This window comes from Oncorhynchus tshawytscha, linkage group LG01, assembly GCF_018296145.1.
Source record: "Oncorhynchus tshawytscha isolate Ot180627B linkage group LG01, Otsh_v2.0, whole genome shotgun sequence".
Classification (NCBI taxonomy): domain Eukaryota; kingdom Metazoa; phylum Chordata; class Actinopteri; order Salmoniformes; family Salmonidae; genus Oncorhynchus; species Oncorhynchus tshawytscha.
In genome coordinates, this window is record NC_056429.1 from 72431381 (window position 1) to 72452263 (window position 20883).

General features: G+C 43.0%; 1 protein-coding gene across 1 annotated transcript in view; it reads right to left on the reverse strand.

The window, feature by feature from the left end:
- Positions 1 to 5848: 5848 nt before the first annotated feature.
- Positions 5849 to 20883, reverse strand: part of anxa11a (annexin A11a) — a 28616-nt gene continuing 13581 nt past the window's right edge. The window contains 11 exon segments of the mRNA XM_024429259.2: positions 5849 to 6538; positions 6687 to 6809; positions 7030 to 7088; positions 9109 to 9204; positions 10216 to 10309; positions 10505 to 10543; positions 10545 to 10562; positions 15535 to 15614; positions 15744 to 15834; positions 16031 to 16144; positions 16669 to 16763. Coding sequence (XP_024285027.2) covers positions 6479 to 6538; positions 6687 to 6809; positions 7030 to 7088; positions 9109 to 9204; positions 10216 to 10309; positions 10505 to 10543; positions 10545 to 10562; positions 15535 to 15614; positions 15744 to 15834; positions 16031 to 16144; positions 16669 to 16763 — 869 coding nt within the window. The 3' untranslated portion in view covers positions 5849 to 6478.

Below are 20883 nucleotides of genomic sequence, written 5' to 3' on the forward strand. Positions count from 1 at the left end.
GTTGTTACACGTGGTCTGCCACTGCGAGGATGATCAGCTGTCCGTTCTGTCTCCCCCGTAGTGCTGTCTTAGGTGTCTCACAGTACTGACATTGCAATTTATTGCCCTGGCCAGATCTGCAGTCCTCATGCCTAATTGCAGCATGCCTAAGGTACGTTCACACAGATGAGCAGGGACCCTGGGCATATTTCTTTTGGTGTTTTTCAGAGTCAGTAGAAAGGCCTCTTTTGTGTCCTAAGTTTTCATAACTGTGGCCTTTATTGCCTACCGTCTGTAAGCTGTTAGTGTCTTAATGACAGTTCAACAGGTGCATGTTCATTAATTGTAGCATGGGAAACACTGTTTAAACGCTTTACAATGAAGATCTGTATAGTTATTTGAATTTTTATGAATTATCTTTGAAAGACAGGGTCCTGAAAAAGAGACATTTATTTTATGCTGAGTTTATATTTTCTCAATTCCTGATGTTACACCAACCCTTGTCTTATTGCTTTGTATTCTGCCTAAAGTCTTCAGAAATGGTCTAAAATACATTTTTTTCTCAGCAATATGTCTTTCCTTGCACTTCCAACACAGCTTATCCCTTTATTTATTTTCTGACCATATTACTTGCAACACTACTACAGAGTTGAGAGGTTGGCTACTTCTTCCATTCACTTCACAACACATCCTCTACTTCTGAGGCACTCCAACGGAGAAGCATATGAGTGTCTTCCATTCCCTAATGCTATGAATAACTTGTGTATCATGGCCATCAGATACATCTTAGGTTTTAAGAATTCAGAGAATCCCTAGAATGCCCTGGAAGTCAAATAAATAGAAGATTCTAAGAACTCTGTGGATTTGTAAGAAATTCTAGAATGGATGCCCTGGCCATGTATGGATTGTTGCTGGGCTGATGGTGTCTGTGTATGGAAGGTCATGTTAGCCTTCATTGACGGCACACTTTTACAGATATTCCGCAGGGCTGAAAATATTCAGCTAAGACCCTGGCTACTCAATCTAAATATATCAACAGATTTCCCTGTATAAGTTTCTAAAAAATGCTGAAAATCTGTTTCTCAGTAAGTGGTTTTAGGAATAATGCTGCACTACTCACACACAAATTCTGATTGCAGAAGAAAATATCAGTCTGTAAAAATAGACAGGATTAGTTATGAACAGATGGCTGATGTTCTTTTCCAGCTACAGGGACTAAAAATCACCCCAAAACAATCAACTTCACAGGGATAATGCTCATGTGACCGGCTGTGTGCCTAATACCTATGTATTTACATGGTAGTTAGTGTATATAGGAAGATAAAGTGTACGTACAATGTAGTTACACATTATGGATTTTTATCAACCACTAATACAAACATGGTCTCTCAGCAAGCACGGTCTGTGAACTGCACTGAGCTACAGGGCATTATTGCCATCTAGGGGCCAGAATGAAAACAACATGTATGGCAGGTAGATATTGTATCTCATCAACATAATTCTAGTACTATATATGCACCAAATTAACATTGATCACATGTATTAACTATTGGCCTCTTGATTATGCCTGAACTCCAGTCCCAGTGTCTTCTGTATTGGAGCAGAGTTTATTGACCAGTGTGAAGAAAAGGGTCAAGGGAAATGTCAATTTTTTGTCATATTTATCATATCAAGCACCACCTCAGCACATGTGAAAAAAGGGCAGTGTTTCCGATGACATCCGGTGTATCATATGATTTTAATCAACTATGCCCTTTGGCTATGACCTTTACTTTTGTCTACTCATAGTTGATTAATAAAATCACTTGATGCACAACAGATGATGGCATCGTAAACACTTCTCCTCAATGATCTTTTTGTCTACAAAAGAGAGGATCATGCCTTTCTCAACTATATTGATGTTGGGGTGCTCCTGGATATGATGAACATGAATTTGAAAAATCTTGTAATGTCCCTTCAAATGTGTGGGGTGAGTCATCCCTGAACAGGAGAATATTTTATCATGTGGAAGATAGTCAGTGGTAACGTCTGCAGGACCAGACCCCAGCCCAGTGGATAGAACCCTCATTAATAAAAACATACTCAGGTACAGCCTATGGATGAATTATGTGATGGCTTATGTGACCCCCCCTCTGCTACTTGGAACCATACTAATCCACGACTGGTCTATCGACGTCACCGCACAAGGAGGAAAAAACAGTCTTTCCTCCATCGCGATGTCCCTCTAAGGCCCTTCTGCTAGCTTGCTAGCCCCAATCTGCTAACTGCTAGCCCCGGCCTGCTAACTGTCTGAATCTCCGTGTCCCCAGCCAGCCCAACCACTCACTGGACCTATACGATCACTTGGCTACGCATGCCTCTCCCTAATATCAATATGCCTTGTCCATTACTGGTTAGTGATTAGTCTTATTTCACTGTAGAGCCTCTAGCCCTGCTCAATATGCTTTAACCAACCATGTTGTTCCACCTCCCACATATGCGATGACCTGGTTTAAATGTCTCTAGAGACTATATCTCTCTCATCATTACTCAATACCTAGGTTTACCTCCAATGTACTCTCTTCCTACCATACCTTTGCCTGAACATTATGCCTTGAATCTATTCTATCGTGCCCAGAAACCTACTCCCTTTCCTCTATGTTCTGAACATACTAGACGACCAGTTCTTATAGCCTTTAGTCGTACCCTTATCCTACTTCTCCTCTGTTCCTCTGGCGATGTAGAGGTTAATCCAGGACCTGCAGTGCCTAGCTCCACTCCTACTCCCCAGGTGTTCTCATTTGTTGACTTCTGCAACCATAAAAGCCTTGGTTTCACGCATGTTAACATTAGAAGCCTCCTCCCTAAGTGTGTTGTATTCACTGCTTTAGCACACTCTGCCAACCCGGAAGTCTTAGCCGTGTCTGAATCCTGGCTTAGGAAAACCAGCAAAACCCCTGAAATTTCCATCCGTAACTATAACATTTTCCGCCAAGATAGAACTGCCAAACGGGGCAGTATTGCAATCTACTTCAGAGATAGCCTGCAGACCACCCTCTGCCCCAGCTGTGCCCTGGACACCATATGTGAATCGATTGACCCCTCATCTATCTTCTGAGCTTGTGCTGTTCGGTGACCTAAACTGGGACATGCTTAATACCCCTGCCATCCTACAATCTAAGCTTGATGCTCTCAACCTCACACAAATGATCAACCCCAAATCTGTAAACACGGGCACCCTCATAGATATCATCCTAACCAACTCGCCCTTCAAATACACCTCTGCTGTTTTCAACCAAGATCTCAGCGATCACTGCCTGCATCTGTAATGGGTCTGCGGTCAAACGACCACCCCTCATCACTGTCAAACACGCCCTAAAACACTTCAGAGAACAGACCTTTCTAATCGACCTGGCCGGGGTATCCTGGAATGACATTGACCTCATCCCGTCAGTAGAGGATGCCGGGTTATTCTTTAAAAGTGGTTTCCTCACCATCTTAAATAAGCATGCTCCATTCAAAAAATGTAGAACTAGGAATAGATATAGTCTTTGGTTCACTCCAGACCTGTCTGCCCTTGACCAGCACAACAAAAATTGTGTGGCGTTCTGCATTAGCAATGAATAGCCCCTGTGTTATGCAACTTTTCAAGGAAGTTAGGAACCAATATACACAGGCAGTTAGGAAAGCTAAGGCTAGCTTTTTCAAATACACAGGCAGTTAGGAAAGCTAAGGCTAGCTTTTTCAAACAGACATTTGCATCCTGTAGTACAAACAAAAAAAAATTCTGAGACACTAAAGTCCATGGAGAATAAGAGCACCTCCTCCCAGCTGCCCACTGCACTGAGGCTAGGAAACACTGTCACCACCGATAAATCCACTATAATTGAGCATTTCAAAAAGCATTTCTCTAAGGCTGGCCATGCTTTCCACCTGGCTACCCCTACCCCGGTCAACTGCCCGGCACCCTCCACAGCAATCCGCCTAATCCCCCACCATTTCTCCTTCACCTAAATCCAGATAGCTGATGTCCTGGAAGAGCTGCAAAATCTGGACCCCTACAAATCAGCCGGGCTAGACAATCTGGACCCTCATTCTAAAATTATCTGGTCCTAAACGATATCATAACTGCCATCAATAAGAGACATTCCTGTGCAGCCGTATTCATTGACCTGGCCAAGGCTTTTGACTCTTTTAATCACCACATTCTTATCGGCAGACTAAACAGCCTTGGTTTCTCAAATGACTGCCTCGCCTGATTCACCAACTACTTCGCTGACAGAGTTCATTGTGTCTAATCGGAGGGCCTGTTGTCCGGACCTCTGGCAGTCTCTATGGGGGTGCCACAGGGTTCAATCCTCAGGCCGACTCTCTTCTCTGTATACACCAATGATGTCGCTCTTGCTGCTGGTGATTCTTTGATCCACCTCTACGCAAACGACACCATTCTGTATACTTCTGGCCATTCTTTGGACACGGTGTTAACTAACCTCCAGACGAGCTTCAATGCCATACAACTCTCCTTCCGCAGCCTCCAACTGCTCTTAAATGCAAATTAAACGAAATACATGCTCTTCATCCAATCGCTGCCCGCACCTGCCCGCCGGCCAGCATCACTACTCTGGACGGTTCTGACTTAGAATATGTGGACAACTACAAATACCTAGGTGTCTGGTTAGACTGTAAACTCTCCTTCCAGACTCACATTAAACATTTCCAATCCAAAATTAAATCTAGAATCGGCTTCCTATTTCGAAACAAAGCATCCTTCACTCATGCTGACAAATATACCCTCGTAAAACTGACAGTCCTACCGATCCTCGACATCGGCAATGTCATTTACAAAATAGCCCCCAACACTCTACTCAACAAATTGGATGCAGTCTATTACAGTGCCACCCGTTTTGTCACCAAAGCCCCAAATACTACCCACCACTGCGACCTGTACACTCTCGTTGGCTGGCCCTCGCTTCATACTCGTCGCCAAACCCACTGGCTTCAGGTCATCTACAAATCTCTACTAGGTAAAGCCCCGCCTTATCTCAGCTCACTGGTCACCATAGCAGCACCCACCCGTAGCACGCGCTCCAGCAGGTATATTTCACTGGTCACCCCCAAAGCCAATTCCTACTTTGGCTGCCTTTCCTTCCAGTTCTCTGCTGCCAATGACTGGAATGAATTGCAAAATCACTGAAGCTGGAGACTCATATCTCCCTCACTAGCTTTAAGCACCAGCTGTCAGAGCAGCTCACAGCGCACTGCACCTGTACATAGCCCATCTGAAAATAGCCCATCCAACTACCTCATCCCCACACTGTATTTATTTATTTATCTTGCTCCTTTGTACCCCAGTATCTCTACTTGCAAATTAATATTCTGCACATCAATCACTCTAGTGTCTAATTGGTATATTGTAATTACTTCGCCACCATGGCCTATTTATTGCCTTACCTTCATTTTCTTACCTAATTTGCACACACTGTATATAGGTTTTCTACAACTGTATTATTGACTGTATGTTTTGTTTATTCCATGTGTAACTCTGTGTTGCTGTATGTATGCTTTATTCTTGGCCAGGTCGCAGTTGTAAATGAGAACTTGTTTCAACTTACCTACCTGGTTAAATAAAGGTGAAATAAAAAAATAAAAACGACTTGTCTACAAAATCATATTGCTGCTTTCAAATAAAGGTCATTGCAACTGGCACGGTTTTCTCCCTTTGCTCACTGACTCCACAAATAACAGGCCAAGAACATCAGCCATTTGTTGAAAGTGTCAGGGGCCTGGGGTCAGAAACAGGAATTAGTGCTCTTCCTTGCCTCAAGACTAAAACACAGTATAATGCAACAACATTAGCATGGATGAAATCATCAGTAGGGGAAAGAACAGCGGTGTTTCTCAACATTTATTTTCAGATGTAATATTAAATCAGAGCACCGTTACTGAAATGTGATGCATTGAGATTTTAGTTAGAAGTTAGATTGACAGATATGCTCAAAGAGATTGTAGCAAACAGCAGACAAAAAAACCCACAATGATAGTGTACACACACCATATAAACACAAATATAAACCGAACACTTTGGTACTTTAGCTGCTAAGTATTCTGACTTCAGAGTCATGTATTTAACATTTCAACTAAACCAATTACTACTTAGTTAACATTTACAATTAGATATGCATAATATTGGCACACACATTCCAATTCTAATCAAAGTTGCACATTGCACCTTTAGGGCATTTTTATCCTGACTAAGTTATAATATCCAGCACTGATATTACACTTATGGAAAAACATATACTTTCTTGCTCATACAAAATATAGAAAAGGAACCGCTTTTATGATTGGAGGTTCTCATATCATAACATGTGCTAAAAGTTGCAATGAAGAAAATGGATGGCATAGCATACAGTATTGCTGACTGTGGTGCATGCATAGATAAGTCAGTAAATGGGTACATATGTAAACATTGGAGATATAGTGTGGGGGACATCCTGTAAATAAAGCTGACATGGTTCCTCTAGTCGCTCCCTCCACACAGCTTTAACAGCAGTTTCTTATAGTCCCCTGAAGTGTCTCCCTGTCATAGACAACAACAAACACATCAACAAACTAGTCCAGAACATCATACTAGAATGCCTAACTTGCTCTATAGCAGTAGCATTATTGAAGGTACTGGTATGTGTATGTGTGTTGGAATTTGTGTAGTGATAAGGAGAGATACTTACAGAGATGTCTGTGTAGAGCGACTTGCCATATGTCTTGACGTATTCCTGACGGATATCCAACATGTCCACCTCAGAACGGGTCACCATTATCCGAATCAGGGTTTTGTCCTTGGTCCCGGCCCCCTGAGAAAACACACACACTTATTTAAAGAGTACAGTTATCAGAAGCAATTACTGTAATAACAATGCAATATCATTGGGACTGGTAAAGTGAAAATGTAGTGAGTGTAAACAGTGTTCACTTATCAGTCGTGGACAGTTTTGTTGTTCTGTGCTGTATGTACAGTATGTTGTAATCAGTCCAGACAGACAGACATACAGACAGAAACGGGGCGTGTCTTACCTTCATGGCCTTGTAAAGTCTCTCAGCAAAGTAGGCGGGTGTGTTCTTAATACACTTGACTGGAACACAGAGAGAGCAGAGGGTTAGAATGAACCTCAGTAGGCGGGCGCTAGTCTTCGGAGGGAGGGACTGATAACATGGCCCAGTCTGTTTGTGCTACAATGCCAACTCCTAGTCAGTCATTGTTATGCCAAATGTTTAACTTGAAAATGAAAGCTATTGAGTTTGCAAGAGCACAAACAGACTTGAGACAAGGTGACTGATACTGTGTGTTGAAGGAAACTCTCTGAAACAAACAAAACTAACGGTTAAAAATGATATGAAGGGATAAAACTGAAAAGATTGTCAAGTCATATCTGAAACCAGAACTTGAAAATACCCTGAGTGTACAAAACATAACAAATATTGAGTTGCACCACCCCCTTTTGCCCACAGAACAGTCTCAATTCGTCAGGGCATGGACTCTACAAGGTGTCCAAAGTGTTCCACAGGGCTGCTGGCCCATGTTGACACCAATGTTTCCAACAGTTGTGTCAAGTTGGTTGGATGGCCTTTGGGTGGTGGGCTATTCTTGATACACACGGGAAACTGTTAAGCGTGAAAAACCCAGCAGTGTTGCAGTTCCTGACACAAATTGATGTGCCTGGCACCGACTACCATACCCCTTTCAAAAGCACTTACATTTTCTATCTTGGACATTCACCCTCTGAATGGCACACATACACAATCCATGTCTCAATTGTCTCAACGCTTAAAAATCCTTCTTTAACCTGTCTCCTCCCCTTAATCTACACTGATTGAAGTGGATTTAACAGGTGACATCAATAAGGGATCATAGCTTTCACCTGGATTCACCTGGTCAGTCTATGTCATGCAAAGAGTTCATAATGTTTTGTATACTCAGTGTATATGAAAATATATGAATGTAGTTTGATAAACACAGTCAGTAGCGTGAAATACATTTTTAAACACCACATCAACATGACTTCTGTACGGACAAACATCATGCATAATGGAACAAACAAACAACACATCATTACTATGAAGTGTGTATGGAGAGTGAGCATCTCTTGATACAAAGTCAGATAATAACAACGATGTCTCCCAGTCAAAATAATCTGAAAGCATGTTACTGTACCATTAACCGGAGCAACGATAGCCAAGTGAAGGAAAATAACATCAACAATTACTCATTCAGACAGCAACCGTGTGACAACTCACATATTGTTATAGCATCTTCTATAACATATTTTCACAGTAAGAATGAGTAAGCTATGGGTGTTAACTGTCAATATAATTTTGTTCTCATGTTCATTTTCCAATGCAATTAACACACTCTGTCTGTTTCTAAGAATTTGTAATGTTCTTATTTAAATTAAACGGACAGAGGTCAGTCAACTTAGCCAATAGTGCTTATCGAGAGCTCTGCTCATAATACCATGTACATTGGTTTATATACCTCACATTTCGTCATAAATGTCCCTCCTCCTCTCAGATACAATGGCAATATAGTTGACAAGCCTTCTCACATTGTCTGTCACCTGTTAAACAATCTACTTCAAGCCCAAGGTCTCTCCCCTTTCTGGGTGGGGACAGAATGTCCTGTAAGGAACACAGTATTCCAGCCGGTCTGGCGATAGCTCCATTCGTTTCTAACAAGGAACAGAAAGTCCTCGTTCTAATTCTTGACTAAAACTACACACGTTATATTCAGTGTTTTGATTATAATAGGATACATACATTCATACAGTGACAGGGTAGTATTCTACTGTTTAGTTATAGTTCTACGTTAAATATATACATCATTTAGTCATTATTCATATAAATCCCATAACATAACACATTCAGCTTAAAAATAAATTCTCAGCTACTGTTACGTCAAACGGTGAAACCCCATACAGGAATTGGGTGGAACCATTGTTCAAGGTTTTTTTTGGTAATCCCCTACACATACATCTGGGTATTTCACTCTGTGTGTGTGTTGTTAGTGGAGTGACATAGAGTGTTAGTATGTGTTTGCGTAGAGACTTGTAGGTGTGACCTGAATGGGTGTGTGTTAACCAAAAGGTGTCCTCTTACCCACGGCCACCATTCCACTCTCCAGGTCTCCAGACATTTCTCTGTCGATGCTCTTCTCTAGGTCTCTGCCACACATCTGCTGATACTCATGGAACACTGCACATATGCACGCACACACAGGCACACACACGGATAAGGTAGTGGCAAAAGCTATGAATCAAGATGAGCGGACAGCACCAGAGGACTGATATTTCATATACACTCAGTGGCCATCTAGTACCGGGTCAGACCCCTTTTGCCTCCTGAACAGCCGGAATTCCTCGAGGCATGGATTCTACAAGGTGTGGCATTCAAACGTTGCTCAATTGGTATCAAGGGACCTAACGTGTGCCAGGAAAATATTCCCCACACCATTACACCACCAGACTGTACTGTTGATACCAGGCAGGATGTGTCCATGGACTCATGCTGCTTACGCCAAATCCTGACTCGGCCATCAGCATGATGCAACAGGAACTGGGATTTGTCACACCAGGCAATATTTTTCACTCCTTAATTGTCCAGTGTTGGTGATTGCGTGCCCACTTGAGCTGCTTTTTGTAGCTGATAGGAACCCAGTGTGGTCGTCTGCTGCAATAGCCCATCCGTGACAGGGTTTAACGAGTTGTGCGTTCTGCACACCACTGTTGTGTTGCGGCGTTGTTTGCATGTTTGTGGCCAGCATGTTAGCTTGCGCGATTCTTGCCATTCTCCTTCGACTTCTCATCAACAAGCTGTTTTCGCCCACAGGACCGCAGCCGACTGGATGTTTTTTGTTTGTCGCACAATTTTCTGTCAACCCTAGACACTCTCGTGCGTGAAAAGCCCAGGAGGGCAGCCGTTTCTGAGATACTGGAACCGGTGCGCCTGACACTGAAGACCATACTACGCTCAAAGTCCTTTAGGTCACTAGTTATGCCCATTCTACCGTAGATTCTAACAGTAACTGAATGCTTCGATGCCTGTCTGCCTGTTTGCTTTATATAGCAAGCCACGGCCACGTTACTCACTGCCTGAAGGAGTGAACCATATTTGTGAATGGGTGGTGTACCTAATAAACTGGCAAGTGAGTGTACATTTAATTGATATTTGACTTCTTACAGTACCATTCCTCTCCCCTGTAGTTACCTGCTCTGAGGTGGGGTTTGCTCCTGGCACACAGGATGGCATTGAACTTGGACTCATCTGTTCCCACCTTGTTCTCTCCAGCAGCATACAGGGCCTGGACAGAGGGTACACAATACACACAGGCATCTTTCAATGAGTAGGTAGAGATTTAAAGTATGCCGTGTAGGGTCCTGAGTTTTTCCAGCTCAAATTGAATGAAAAACACCTGTCCCTAAGTATGTTGAAGACACAATACAGTCTGTAGATTAGACATCACAAGGTCCATTATAGATAAGAAATGGCAATTTACCTGGGCATCTTGTTTGGCTACAGAGATGTCCACGGTCTCTCTTTTCATCTCTATTACCCTGAGAGCACAAACACAACACATAATCAGGGCCAGCTGCAGGCATAGGCAACATAAGCGATCGCTTAGGGACCCCGACTGGAACTGTTGAGAGTTAGAATGGTAGAATATCCAACGTGCAAGTTAGGCATTTGGTTGTGCATCAGCAGTTTTTCTCTTGTTTTTTCAGTCACTGACAGTCACTCAATTAACCATGTCAGCTAACAAGTAGGTTAGTAAATTAGTCCAGCCAGTTATCTACACCTTGCAGTGTTAATGGGTGAATACTGACAGGGCACGCAGGGCCTTGACATCCAGGGGGTCCCATTGATTTTATTAGTCACTCTCACTCAGATATCACTAACATGGCATAAGTCATGGCAAAATGTGTAGAATTGCAGGAAATTTGCTTTAAAACTTCAAAAAGTATCTCTGCCCCATGGCACAAAGAGTACAAATTACTTCCGGCGCCGACAGAGATGGCCGCCTCGCTCGCGTTCCTAGGAAACTATGCAGTTTTTTGTTTTTTTACGTGTTATTTCTTACACTAGTACCCCAGGTCATCTTAGGTTTCTTTACATACAGCCGAGAAGAACTACTGAATATAAGATCAGCGTCAACTCACCATCAGTACGACCAAGAATATGTTTTTCGCGATGCGGATCCTGTGTTCTGCCTTACAACCAGTGTAACCGAGTGGATCACATGCAGCGACCAAAAAAAAAAGACGACTCAGAAAAAGAGGGAAACGAAGCGGTCTTCTGGTCAGACTCCGGAGACGGGCACATCGTGCACCACTCCCTAGCATTCTTCTTGCCAATGTCCAGTCTCTTGACAACAAGGTTGATGAAATCCGAGCAAGGGTAGCATTCCAGAGGGACATCAGAGACTGTAACGTTCTCTGCTTCACGGAAACATGGCTAACTGGAGAGACGCAATCCGAAGCGGTGCAGCCAGCGGGTTTCTCCACGCATCGCGCCGACAGAAACAAACATCTTTCTGGTAAGAAGAGGGGCGGGGGCGTATGTCTTATGGCCAACGTGACATGGTGTGATGAAAGAAACATACAGGAACTCAAATCCTTCTGTTCACCTGATTTAGAATTCCTCACAATCAAATGTAGACCGCATTATCTACCAAGAGAATTCTCTTCGATTATAATCACAGCCGTATATATCCCCCTCCAAGCAGACACATCGATGGCTCTGAACGAACTTTATTTAACTCTCTGCAAACTGGAAACGATTTATCCGGAGGCTGCATTCATTGTAGCTGGGGATTTTAACAAGGCTAATCTGAAAACAAGACTCCCTAAATTTTATCAGCATATCGATTGCGCAACCAGGGGTGGAAAGACCCTGGATCATTGTTACTCTAACTTCCGCGACGCATATAAGGCCCTGCCCCGCCCCCTTTCGGAAAAGCTGACCACGACTCCATTTTGTTGATCCCTGCCTACAGACAGAAACTAAAACAAGAAGCTCCCACGCTGAGGTCTGTCCAACGCTGGTCCGACCAAGCTGACTCCACACTCCAAGACTGCTTCCATCACGTGGACTGGGAGATGTTTCGTATTGCGTCAGACAACAACATTGACGAATACGCTGATACGGTGTGCGAGTTCATTAGAACGTGCGTTGAAGATGTCGTTCCCATAGCAACGATTAAAACATTCCCTAACCAGAAACCATGGATTGATGGCAGCATTCGTGTGAAACTGAAGGCACGAACCACTGCTTTTAATCAGGGCAAGGTGTCTGGTAACATGACTGAATACAAACAGTGCAGCTATTCCCTCCGCAAGGCTATCAAACAAGCTAAGCGCCAGTACAGAGACAAAGTAGAATCTCAATTCAACGGCTCAGACACAAGAGGTATGTGGCAGGGTCTACAGTCAATCACGGACTACAGGAAGAAACCCAGCCCAGTCACAGACCAGGATGTCTTGCTCCCAGGCAGACTAAATAACTTTTTTGCCCGCTTTGAGGACAATACAGTGCCACTGACACGGCCTGCAACGGAAACATGCGGTCTCTCCTTCACTGCAGCCGAAGTGAGTAAGACATTTAAACGTGTTAACCCTCGCAAGGCTGCAGGCCCAGACGGCATCCCCAGCCGCGCCCTCAGAGCATGCGCAGACCAGCTGGCCGGTGTGTTTACGGACATATTCAATCAATCCCTATACCAGTCTGCTGTTCCCACATGCTTTAAGAGGGCCACCATTGTTCCTGTTCCCAAGAAAGCTAAGGTAACTGAGCTAAACGACTACCGCCCCGTAGCACTCACATCCGTCATCATGAAGTGCTTTGAGAGACTAGTCAAGGACCATATCACCTCCACCCTACCTGACACCCTTGACCCACTCCAATTTGCTTACCGCCCAAATAGGTCCACAGACGATGCAATCTCAACCACACTGCACACTGCCCTAACCCATCTGGACAAGAGGAATACCTATGTGAGAATGCTGTTCATCGACTACAGCTCGGCATTCAACACCATAGTACCCTCCAAGCTCGTCATCAAGCTCGAGACCCTGGGTCTCGACCCCGCCCTGTGCAACTGGGTACTGGACTTCCTGACGGGCCGCCCCAGGTGGTGAGGGTAGGCAACAACATCTCCTCCCCGCTGATCCTCAACACTGGGGCCCCACAAGGGTGCGTTCTGAGCCCTCTCCTGTACTCCCTGTTCACCCACGACTGCGTGGCCATGCACGCCTCCAACTCAATCATCAAGTTTGCGGACGACACAACAGTGGTAGGCTTGATTACCAACAACGACGAGACGGCCTACAGGGAGGAGGTGAGGGCCCTCGGAGTGTGGTGTCAGGAAAATAACCTCACACTCAACGTCAACAAAACTAAGGAGATGATTGTGGACTTCAGGAAACAGCAGAGGGAACACCCCCATCCACATCGATGGAACAGTAGTGGAGAGGGTAGCAAGTTTTAAGTTCCTCGGCATACACATCACAGACAAACTGAATTGGTCCACTCACACAGACAGCATCGTGAGGAAGGCGCAGCAGCGCCTCTTCAACCTCAGGAGGCTGAAGAAATTCGGCTTGTCACCAAAAGCACTCACAAACTTCTACAGATGCACAATCGAGAGCATCCTGGCGGGCTGTATCACCGCCTGGTATGGCAACTGCACCGCCCTCAACCGTAAGGCTCTCCAGAGGGTAGTGAGGTCTGCACAACGCATCACCGGGGGCAAACTACCTGCCCTCCAGGACACCTACACCACCCGATGCTACAGGAAGGCCATAAAGATCATCAAGGACATCAACCACCCGAGCCACTGCCTGTTCACCCCGCTGCCATCCAGAAGGCGAGGTCAGTACAGGTGCATCAAAGCTGGGACCGAGAGACTGAAAAACAGCTTCTATCTCAAGGCCATCAGACTGTTAAACAGCCACCACTAACATTGAGTGGCTACTGCCAACACACTGTCAATGACACTGACTCTACTCCAGCCACTTTAATCATGGGAATTGATGGGAAATGATGTAAATATATCACTAGCCACTTTAAACAATGCTACCTTATATAATGTTACTTACCCTACATTGTTCATCTCATATGCATACGTTGATACTGTACTCTATATCATCGACTGCATCCTTATGTAATACATGTATCACTAGCCACTTTAACTATGCCACTTGGTTTACATACTTATCTCATATGTATATACTGTACTCGATATCATCTACTGTATCTTGCCTATGCTGCTCTGTACCATCACTCATTCATATATCCTTATGTACATATTCTTTATCCCCTTACACTGTGTATGACAGTAGTTTTTTTTGGAATTGTTAGTTAGATTACTTGCTCGTTATTACTGCATTGTCGGAACTAGAAGCACAAGCATTTCGCTACACTCGCATTAACATCTGCTAACCATGTGTATGTGACAAATAAAATTTGATTTGATTTGATTTGTATGAAATGTTACAAAACTGCACAAATGTAAAACTCCTTTTTCAACCACTTTTTCAACCACAGACTTCAACCACAAGTCTGGTTCATCATTGGGAGCAATGTCCAAACGCCTGAAGGTACCACGTTCATCTGTACAAACAATAGTTTGCAAGTATAAACACCAGGGGACCACACAGCCATCATACCACTCAGGAAGGAGACACGTTCTGTCTCCTAGAGATCAACGTACCTTGGTGCAAAAAGTGCAAATCAATCCCAGAACAACAGCAAAGGACCTTGTGAAGATGCTTGAGGAAACAGGTACAAAAGTATCATGTTGTGGGGGTGCTTTGCTGCAGGAGGGACTGGTGCACTTCATAAAATAGATGGTATCATGAGGCAGGAAAATTATGTGGCTATATTCAAGCAACATCTCAAGACATCAATCAGGAAGTTAAAGCTTGGTTGCAAATGGGTCTACCACATGGACAATGACCCCAAGCATACTTCCAAAGGTGTGGCAAAATGGATTAAGGACAACAAAGTCAAGGTATTGGAGTGGCCATCACAAAGCCCTGACCTCAATCCTGTAGAAAATGTGTGGACAGAACTGAAAAAGCGTGTGCGAGCTAGGAGTTAGTTACACCAGCACTGTCAGGAGGAATGGGCCAAAATTTACCCAACTTATTGTGGGAAGCGTGTGGAAGGGTACCTGAAATGTTTGACCCAAGTTAAACAATTTAAAGGCAATGCTACCAAATTCTAATTGAGTATATGTAAACTTCTGACCCACTGGGAATGTGATGAAAGAAATAAAAGCTGAAATAAATAACTCTACTATTATTCTGACATTTCACATTCTTAAAATAAAGTGGTGATCCTAACTGACCTAAGACAGGGAATGTTTTACTAGGATTCAATGTAAGGAATTGTGAAAAACTGAGTTTCAAGGTATTTGACAAACGTGTATGTAAACCTCCGACTTCAACTGTATGTACTGTATCTATTCCTATGTATATGTATTTCTAATGTATACATTATTCTACATCTATGGGCCATAGGCTGTACCTGGGCCAGAGAGATGAGGAGTCTACGGAAGTGTCCTGAGGTGTCCCCACTGATGGCATCTTCCAGTGACTTCTTATTCTCTGAAATAACACGCACAGCTTTCTTACACAGCACAGTACAGAGCAGTACACTTCTCATATTTATTTCAAAGGTTTTTTCCTCAACGCTATCTGTCGTCCCTGTAGTGTGTGTCTACCTGAGGAACTTACCTGTCTTGTAGACCATGTTGATCTCTCTGATCTCTGCGTTGGAGCGAGAGGACAGGATCTCTATCAGACAAGCCTCGTCTGTCCCTGCACCCTGTCAGAACATACAGTAGAGAACAGTTGGTAGGTTTATGACATGAATATGACTATTTCTCATTTCGTTAAACTAGTTTAGCTAGTTGTGTCAAACACGAAACAAAAACATTCCACTTGTTTGCACGTACGAACGCAAACACACACACACGCTAAGAGAGATCCATGTCAGTGATTATAAAAACCCTTTCACAAACCTTAATGGCATCTTTGAGTTCATATGCATCAAGCTGGGCTGGGGTCTTCAACATGGCCAGCACCAGCTTCTCAAAGTTCCCTGACAGCTCTGACTTCAGATCCTTAACCAGATCCTAGGAAGGTAAGGGGATACAAGCTTGGTATAATTCAATGCTAACCAAGATATTCTTGAGTTGGGCTGGTGCTCAGTGGTACAGAGAACAAGCACTTTCACTGTTCTATAACTTGAATATCAGCACCGTCATTTCCTGTACTGCTTGAGTACTGACACCTCTTTTAGAATATTGGCTGTAAAATATGATAAGTAACGGCAAATATATAGAAAGCGTACCGGCACCCAAAATGAGTGGCGGGAACAACTTCAGTCCACTTCAAGCATTAATGCTATCTGTGTTCAACTGCTGTGCCATGTGTGTTCCGGGTACTGCTATAATGGGGTCTGAGGGAATCAAGTCCCCCAGATACATCGTTAACTGGCAGAACCATCAGCTGCTGTTGAGATATACCCTCTGACCCTCCCTGAACCTCACTTATACAGATCATTGTATGATGCTGTAACACTCATTATATTAATTTGTTCCATAATAACTCAAATTAGATAAATAAAGTATCACGTTTTTAAATGTAACTGTATTACCTTTCCGTAGGAAGTTTTGAAGGCCGCAAGCATGGGAACACGCTGTATGTTTGAGCGACTCCCTAGCAGGTCTATGATGGCCTGTTCATCAGTACCTGTAGGACAAGTTCCCTGTCAGAACACATATTCAAAACTGCCCATCCATTTCCCTTCATGAGTTTATAACATCATTTTTTTTACTAGTATAGCTCAGCAAATATCATGACCAGGTATCCATACATAATTAAGTAATTCAAAGATTGAGGCTCAATGATAGAAGGCAATGTCATTGCTAGTGTTGAATTTACCTATCCATTCCTTTCAGATCTACACAAGTGTGTATTGTATAAGGTTACTGACAAGGGGTTGTGTGGACAGGGCCTATTCTCTCGTGACATCTGGCCATTACGCATGTAATATTTGTTTCTGGTTCCAAGATTAGATAGGGCTTAATGTTTGCTCGGCCCTTATTCATGTGCTCTCTGACACCTGGAGTTGGAAGACAGGAGACAATGCCAAAGGACTAGTCAGCCCCCCCCTTCCACCAAAATGTTTCTCTCTGTTACAGTATTCAGAAGACTGACTATTGAATGTGATTGAATAGTACTATAGTATCCATGTTTGGTATATATCTGAAACGTGTTCACTGAGGATAACTCTGATGCTAACTATGTGCATGTATGATCTCTGTGGTTACTTGTATCTGTACAGGGTGAAATCTGAATTACTATATGCAAAAAGGTTTTATGGTCCTCTCAGGAATTATGTCATATTTACACTGGTCTCATCCCCCACAAAATCATTTAAATGCTGTGACACCCTGCGGAGATTGGGCCTTGGTGGTCAGGTTACACTGTAAACTTTGTATCGTTTGATTGATCAAAGGTGATTGGTTCTGGGTTGAAAGGATACACCTTCAGATGTTATAAATGGAATTAAATGCCTTTGTTCTGTCTCTTATCCTGTATCCAGTCCATGGAGGAAGGTTGTATGATCAATTCTAATTTCCTCGGCTTCTAGGTCTCTGGCTAGTAAGCATCTCTTTGTCCATGCTTTGCCTTGTAAGTTAACCTTAGAATCTACACATCTACACACGGTCAAAAGTTTTAGAACACCTACTCATTCAAGAATTGTTATTTCTTTTTAATATTTTCTACATTGTAGAATACTAGTGAAGACATCAAAACTATGAAATAACACATATGGAATCATGTAGTAACCGAAAGTATTAAACAAATCTAAATATATTTTATATTTGAGATTTTTCAAATAGCCACCCTTTGCCTTGATGACAGCTTTGCATGCTCTTGGCATTCTCTCAGTCAGCTTCATGAGATAGTCACCTGGAATGCATTTCAATTAACAGGTGTGCCTCCTTAAAGTTAATTTGTGGAATTTCTTTCCTTCTTAATGCATTTGAGCCAAACAGTTGTGTTGTGACAAGGTATGGTTGGTATACAGAAGATAGCCCTGGTAATAATAAAAGACCAAGTCCATATTATGGCAAGAACAGGTCAAATAAGCAAAGAGAAACTACAGTCCATCATTACTTTAAAACACAAAGGTCAGTCAATACGGAAAACTTAATGAACTTTGAAAGTTCCTTCAAGTGCAGTCGTATAAACCATCAAGCGCTATGATGAAACTGTCTCTCATGAGGACCTCCACACGAATGGAAGACCTACAGTTACCTCTGCTGCAGAGTATCATTTCATTAGAGTTACCTGCCTCAGAAATTGCAGCCCAAATAAATGCTTCACAGAGTTCAAGTAACAGACATCTCAACATCAACTGTTCAGAGGAGACTGCGTGAATCAGGCCTTCATGGTTGAATTGCTGCAAAGAACCCACTACTAAAGGACACCAATAAGAAGAAGAGACTTGCTTGGGCCAAGAAATATGAGCAATGGACATTAGACCGGTGGAAATGTGTCCTTTGGTCTGGAGTCCAAATTGGAGATTTTTGGTTTCAACCGCCGTGTCTTTGTGAGACGCGGTATGGTTGAACGGATGATCTCCGCATGTGTATTTCCCACCGTGAAGCTTGAAGGAGGAGGTGATATGGTGTGGGGGTGCTTTTCTGGTGACACTGTCTGTGATTTATTTAGAATTCAAGGCACACTTAACCAGCATGGCTACCACAGCATTCTGCAGCTATATGCCATCCAATCTGGTTTGGGCTTAGTGGGACTATCATTTATTTTTCAACAGGACAATAAGCCAACACACTGTGGGCTGTGTTAGGGCTATTTTACCAAGAAGGAGAGTGATGGAGTGCTGCATCAGATGACCTGACCTCCACAATCACCTGACCTCAACGAAATTTAGATGGATTTAAATTTAGAAGGAAAAGCAGCCAACAAGTGCTCAGCATATGTGGGAACTCCTTCAAGACTGTTGGAAAAGCATTCCAGGTGAAGCTGGTTGAGAGAATCCCAAGATTATGCAAAGCTGTCATCAAGGCAAAGGATGGCTATTTAAAAATGTTTTAATATAAAATATATTTTGATTTGCTTAACACTGTTTTAGTTACTACATGATTCCATATGTGTTATTTCATAGTGTTGATGTCTTCACTATTATTCTACAATGTAGCAAATAGTAAAAAATAAAGAAAAACCCTTGAATGAGTAGGTGTTCTAAAACTTGACTGGTAGTGTATATGCCTACAATAATGCTTTGTTAATGTCAGTATAACCTTATAACTTAAACTTTATGTCTTGTATTCATTTTACAGTTATGAAATAATACTTGCTTTGATAGTCACTTCCCATGACCATTCCTTAGTCAGCTAAACGCATTATACTCGATTGCACATGGTTTAACTGTAGTCTTTTGCATATTGGTAATTATCTTTATGAGTCAGATAAAAAATGTATTGGCCAATTGCTTAGTCTTATTACGAGTCGCATGTGAGGTATTTATAATATCATACACACTGTATATACAAACGTCAAATTTTATTTTTATTTTTATTTTCACCTTTATTTAACCAGGTAGGCTAGTTGAGAACAAGTTCTCATTTGCAACTGCGACCTGGCCAAGATAAAGCATAGCAGTGTGAGCAGACAACACAGAGTTACACATGGAATAAACAATTAACAAGTCAATAACACAGTAGAAAACAAAGGGGGGAGTCTATATACAATGTGTGCAAAAGGCATGAGGAGGTAGGCGAATAATTACAATTTTGCAGATTAACACTGGAGTGATAAATGATCAGATGGTCATGTACAGGTAGAGATATTGGTGTGCAAAAGAGCAGAAAAGTAAATAAATAAAAACAGTATGGGGATGAGGTAGGTGAAAATGGGTGGGCTATTTACCAATAGACTATGTACAGCTGCAGCGATCGGTTAGCTGCTCAGATAGCTGATGTTTGAAGTTGGTGAGGGAGATAAGTCTCCAACTTCAGCGATTTTTGCAATTCGTTCCAGTCACAGGCAGCAGAGTACTGGAACGAAAGGCGGCCAAATGAGGTGTTGGCTTTAGGGATGATCAGTGAGATACACCTGCTGGAGCGCGTGCTACGGATGGTGTTGCCATCTTGACCAGTGAACTGAGATAAGGCGGAGCTTTACCTAGCATGGACTTGTAGATGACCTGGAGCCAGTGGGTCTGGCGACGAATATGTAACGAGGGCCAGACGACTAGAGCATACAGGTCGCAGTGGTGGGTGGTATAAGGTGCTTTAGTGACAAAACGGATGGCACTGTAATAGACTGCATCCAGTTTGCTGAGTAGAGTGTTGGAAGCCATTTTGTAGATGACATCGCCGAAGTCGAGGATCGGTAGGATAGTCAGTTTTACTAGGGTAAGCTTGGCGGCGTGAGTGAAGGAGGCTTTGTTGCGGAATAGAAAGCCGACTCTTGATTTGATTTTCGGAGAGTTTGCAGTCTAGCCAGACACCTAGGTACTTATAGATGTCCACATATTCAAGGTCGGAACCATCCAGGGGTGATGCCTGCACCCGTGCGGGTGCAGGCAGCGATCGGTTGAAAAGCATGCATTTGATTGGAGATGTTTGATATGAGTCTGGAAGGAGAGTTTGCAGTCTAGCCAGACACCTAGGTACTTATAGATGTCCACATATTCAAGGTCGGAACCATCCAGGGTGGTGATGCTGTCACCCGGGCATGCGGGTGCAGGCAGCGATCGGTTGAAAAGCATGCATTTGGTTTTACTAGCGTTTAAGAGCAGTTGGAGGCCACGGAAGGAGTGTTGTATGGCATTGAA